General features: G+C 29.7%; 1 protein-coding gene across 1 annotated transcript; it reads left to right on the plus strand.

Moving 5' to 3' along the window:
- Window positions 1-4,177: 4,177 nt before the first annotated feature.
- Window positions 4,178-5,358, plus strand: LOC142624468 (uncharacterized). The gene is made up of 2 exons (XM_075798037.1): window positions 4,178-4,646; window positions 4,738-5,358. Exons 1-2 carry the CDS (start codon window positions 4,470-4,472, stop codon window positions 5,182-5,184), a joined length of 624 nt encoding a protein of 207 aa, XP_075654152.1. The 5' UTR covers window positions 4,178-4,469; the 3' UTR covers window positions 5,185-5,358.
- The last annotated feature ends 642 nt before the right edge of the window (window positions 5,359-6,000 follow it).

Here is a 6,000-nt window from a genome sequence, read left to right on the forward strand (position 1 = left end):
TTCACTAACATATGTTTAGGGGTGGCAAAATTTGACACGACCCGCGAACCCGACACGACACGACACGAAATTAGCAGGTTATGGGTTGAGGCTTAACGGGTTCGTGTCATATTCGGGTTGACACGACTAACCCGTTTAATAAATGGGTTGGGTTAGGGTTGAACACATAGAACCTGTTTGACCCGTCTGACCCGTTTAATTAAATGATATTTTACCAATATACCCTTCAAACTCTAGGTATATAAACTTATTAGTTGTTGTGATTTATTTTCTTTGACATATTGTGATTGATTATTTGTGATATTGAGATATGCTTTAACTTTGAATGATTATTTGTAATGCAGTTACTCGTTAGTTCTAAATTTTATATTAAAAATATTTATTTGTTTGTTTTTTCATTAATTTTTATTTTTCATTTTGATAAAATCTGATAAACAGGTCGACACGACTGACCCGTTTAATAAATGGGTCGTGTTAGGGTTGAGAAATCTTGACCCGTTTAATAAACAGGTCGGGTTAGTGTTGATCTATGTAGTCGAATACTCATGACTTGACACGACACGAACCCGACACGCGAACACGAATTGCCACCCCTACATATGTTCTTATGGCATACATTAGTAAATTATTTTAGAAATTTTTTATGGAAAAAAAAGTGATTTACTTTTTTGATAACTTTTTAAATTATTCATAAATTTTTTTCTAAAAGGGTTGATTAATGTGCACTTACTAGTTTTCACTTTTCCATAAAGAATTTCTTAGAGGCATACATTAAGCTGACCCTATATAAATAAATTAAATAAAACTCTATCTCTCTAATAAGTCCAACTTAAACTTAAACTTATCATTATCATTTTTTAAATACAATTATTTTTATTTAATCAAATTTAACAAGGAGTGAAACTCTATGTCTCTAACAAGTCTAACTTAAACTCAAATTCAAACGTTGATAATCTATATAAAAACAAAAATTATGATAAGAATAAAAAAAATAAAAAAAAAGACTAATGTTGAAAAAAGAGAGACTCACGTTGATAATCGTGGGTTTGGTTTTTGGGTTGAAATTTCTACTAATTATTTTTTTTATTGTACATGGTAGATAAAAACATCTCTATTTTTTTGGAGAAAAATCAAAGATGCAATCTATATCTTCCAACCTAGAGAACGGTAAATTTTGTTTTGGTATGTTATATATAAATTTGTTGAATTTGGTTTGGTTCTGAAGTAGAATTTCGGGATTCTATAAATTTTGAAATTTTAAGTCTTGAGATTTTTGGTATTTACGTCTCAGTAGGTTGATCTTAATTTTTCACCTTAAATGCTTTTTATTTAGGTTCATGTGAATTTTTGTTTCATTATTAAAAGTTATATTTTTGGTTGATTAATTATTTGTTTGGATTAATTTCAATTAATTATTTTTTTATAATGTCTATTTACTCATTGTTGGATTTTTTTTTCAGAGTCAATAGTTTTTCTGTGCATCGCACGGGTTATCGACTAGTATATATACAAAACCAAAACTTTTGAAACTCTCATAATTTTCCATGTCAGCATAATATTTAAATAAAATTATCAATTTATTTAAATAAAATTATTATTTTATTTAAATAAAATTATGTTTGTTTATTTCAAACTTAACAAGGAGTGAAAATCTATTTCTCTAACAAGTCCAACTTATATTCAAACTCATCATTATCATTTAAAAAAAAATTTATTTTTGTTTAATCAAAACTTAACAAGAAATGAAACTCTATCTCTCTAATAAGTTCAACTTAAACTCAAACTCAAACGTTAATAATCTATAAAAAAAACAAAAATTCTTATAGGACTCAAAAAAAAAAAAAAAAGAGACTCACGTTGAAAATAAGACTAAAAAAAAAAGTCAAGTTAGATTAAGAAAAAGAGAGAAAGAGAGAGAGAGAGAGACTCCTGTTAGGACTCTCTCTCCTCTTCTCAAAGTCTTAACAATATTTTAATAAAATTATCATTTTATATAAATAATATAATTTTTTAGTCCAAACTTAACAATAAATGAAACTCTATCTCTCTAATAAGTCCAACTTAAATTCAAACTCATCATTATCATTTTTTTAAACAAAATTATTTTTGTTTAATCAAAATTTAAGAAGAAGTGAAACTCTGTTTCTCTAATAAGTCCAACTTAGACTTAAACTCAAACGTTGATAATCTATATAAAAAAAAAATTTTGATAGGAGTAAAAAAAAAAAAGATATTCACGTTGAAAATAGGACTAAAAAAAAAAAAAAAACTCACGTTAGATTAAGAAAAAGAGAGAAAGAGAAAGACTCCTGTTAGGATTCTCTCTCCCCTCCTCAAAGTCTTAACAATTACCATCTTAAAATCCTAAACTTAACTTCACTTTAGGATTCAAAAAAAATAAAGAAAAAGAAAAGAAGAGAGGCTCACGTAACAAAAAAAAAAGTTAGGATTAAGAAAAAAAAAAGAGAAGGACTCCTATTAGGAGTCTCTTTTCCCTCCTCAAAACCTTAGCAATTACCAACTTAAAACCCTAAACTTAACTTCACTTTAGGATTAAAAAAAAAAAAAACCAGAGACTAACGTAAAAAAAAATACAAACAATCTAATTCAACTTTCTTCTTTGATTATTGAATTTTATGTCAAATTTTTTTATATTGTTATTATTAATAAAATTTAAATTCAACATATGTGGATATTTGTTTATATTGTTATTAATGAATTTTATCATTTATGTCGAATTTTTTATTTGCTTTCATATGTGCCCAAGATTTTGTTTCTATCTTATTCTTTTGTTATGTTTAAAATTGATTTTCTTATCAGTGTTTGGGTTAATTTCCATATTTATATTGACATTGTTTTCGTGCGTTTAGTTTTCGGGTTAAAATTTTACTAATTTTTTTTTTTATATTGTACATGGCAGATAAAACATCTCTATTTTTTTTTGGAGAAAAATCAAAACTGCATAAAATGTCTTCTAGCCTAGGGAACAATAAATTTTTATTTGGTATGTTATATATAAATTTGTTGAATTTAGTTTGGTTTTGAAGTAGAATTTGGGAATTTTATGAATTTTGAAGTTTTAAGTCTTGGGGTTTTTGGTATTTGCGTCTCAGTAGGTTAATCTTAATTTTTCACCTTAAATGCTTTTTATTTAGATTCATGTGATTTTTTGTTTTCTTATTAAAAGCTATGATTTTTGGTTGATTAATTATTTTTTTGGATTCAACATAAAAGATAATGAAAATTGGTATTATAATTTTGATATTGTTCCATGTTTTGAATTGTCTATATTGTTATTACTACAAGAAAGTCCTATTGCTACTCAAATTTGAAACTTGGTGCGTCTTCCTCATATCATGGTTTTTGTTTATATATTTTGCAATTTATATTAATTTTGAGTATGTGTATATATAACTATTGAGAGTTTTGTTTTATTAATTTAAAAATTGTAAATTACTTTGTAGGTTTTGGTATGCACTTGCAACTCAATAATAAATGTTAGACAACACTTCTAAACTATGGAAAAATATAGAAGTTAAATATTTCATCATTTTTTTTCAGAGTCAATAGTTTTTCTGTGCATCGTACAAGTTAGCGACTAGTTAATATAAAAACAAAGGAATAGTACAAAAAAAATAGGATGAAATTGAAACTTGAAATTATAGTTAATGGACAAAATTGTTATTTTGACCTTATAATATACATCTTTTATTGAATACGAAAAACCATGATATTTCTATTTCTAATTTTATATACAACGAATCACTTTCATTTCATGGAACAATTCCTCAAAGACAAGTTTTGCTAATTATTTCATCATATACATTTTACACTGGAAAAAAAAAATTGAAACAAATATGCCCTTATTGGTTAATCTACTAAATTGGAAAATTTTAATTTCATTCGATCTCTTTTATATCATTACAAAAAAAGGACCCATATAAAAGCATAAAGGAAATGAACAAAAACTGTTCTACTGTGATGTCTTTTTATCACACCCAAATCCTATCCATTTCACTTCATTCAGCCCACATTATAATCCTTGGTTTCTTGGCCTTAATCTGAAAAAAATTTCATTCTGAAATTTAATTCTAATCCATAGAAAATTAGTCACAAAACCATTCAGAAAACACACCTTCCTCACACAAAGCAAAGCTGGAATCCCTATCCTCAATTTACAATACCTATCCCATTGACGCACTAAAAAAAAAAACACAGCCCATTCTAAACAACGCTTAGATATCGTCCCACGTGTACGTTCTAGATCTCTCTTTGCACAGGATGGCGATCCGCGTGACCTCAAAACTAACCAATCAGAAGCCGCATTTCATTAACCACACGGATCGCTCTCTCGCTATAAATACTTACAAGGCCATTCCCAGTTGCGTCACAGTGAGGCAGTATAGTTTTTTTAAATCAGTGGGAGAATTAGTGAATTTGTTAACTACTAAAATATCTGTGAATTCATAATGTCAGCAATCGCAGAGGCTGAGCAACTGGTGGCGGCGGAGGTCACAGTCGCCGGAGAGCCCAAGAAGCAGGCGGAAAAGCCTATTAAGGAGAAGAAGCCCAAAGCCCCTAAGGCCCCAAAGGAGAAAAAGCCCAAACAGCCCAAAGCTACCGTTCATCATCCTCCGTACTTTCAGGTATCTTGAATTTTTCTGTTTTTTGTTTTTTTAAGGCTAAATTTCTTGTTGGTACGATGATATTGATTTATTTATTTATGGGATTTTGCAGATGATCAAGGAGGCTCTGTTGGCTTTGAACGAGAGAGGTGGGTCGAGCCCATATGCTATAGCGAAGTACATGGAAGAGAAGCACAAGGATGTGCTTCCTTCGAATTACAAGAAGATTTTGGGTCTCCAATTGAAGAACTCTGCTGTGAGAGGAAAGCTTATTAAAATCAAGGCCTCGTACAAGCTATCTGAAACGGCTAAAAAGGAGAAGGTTACAACTACAACAACCAAGGCTGCAAAGGTTAACACAGAGAAAAAGCCAAGGAAAACCAGAGCAACGACAACTACTAAGGCTGTGAAGAAATCAGAGGCTACTAAAAAGGCTGTGAAGAAAGTCACTAAGAAAGTTGGGCCTAAGAAGACGAAGAAATCGACTCCTGCTAAGCCCAAACAGCCCAAATCGATTAAGTCTCCTGCTGCAAAGAGAGCCAAGAGGGCCGTTGCTTGAGTCTGTAGAAATTAGATAAAAATAAGTGGTGTTATGTTTTTAGAAAAAAAGTTTAGGTCCCTGTGTATATGAAGTCTTTGGTTTCAATGAAGGAAGTGTTTGGGTTTGCTTAGTCTTTTTTGTTTGTTTGTTTGTTTAGGCATCACTGCTGAATGTAATTGACTTTTCTCTGCTTCCTCTGTGAGATGGGTTGCTAATTTTTTGAAGTTTTATCTTGTTCAATCATCCATTGGCTTAATCAATTGTCGGTTACTGGAGCTTATTAAAAAGTGAAAATGAAACTTTGAACTGTGAAGGATTATCCAAAAATTTAGGGGCGGTTTGGGAACGATATTTTAGTAACACGATATTTTAGTGGTTAAAAACAAGTGAAAAATGAGTAACACGATATTTTAGTGGTTAAAAACAAAAGTGAAAAATGTGTAACGTTATTTAAAAATTTAAAATATGTATTTAAACTTATATACTAAATAGTTTTAAATAAGATTAAGGGTCCGTTTGGATAGAACTTATTGTTGAAAATTAAAAATTGAAAACAGCAAAATAATTTTTAAATGTGTGAATAATATCGTGAGACTCATTTTTAATAAAAAAAATTCTGTAAAGTGAAGTTTGTGGGTCCTATGAACAGTATAGGGATCCACAAATGTGCTGAAAGTTAACAAAATCCGGCTACTGTTTATGCACAGTAATATAAACAGTAGCCTTGTCCCCCTGACCCGTGCTGCTGCTGCAGAAGAAGAAAAAAAAAAAAAAAACAGAAAATTCAGACGCAAAAGACGCTGTATTCAAACGCCCTCTAAGAGTTTAAAGGTA

This window comes from Castanea sativa, chromosome 2, assembly GCF_040712315.1.
Source record: "Castanea sativa cultivar Marrone di Chiusa Pesio chromosome 2, ASM4071231v1".
In the NCBI taxonomy this organism is placed as follows: domain Eukaryota; kingdom Viridiplantae; phylum Streptophyta; class Magnoliopsida; order Fagales; family Fagaceae; genus Castanea; species Castanea sativa.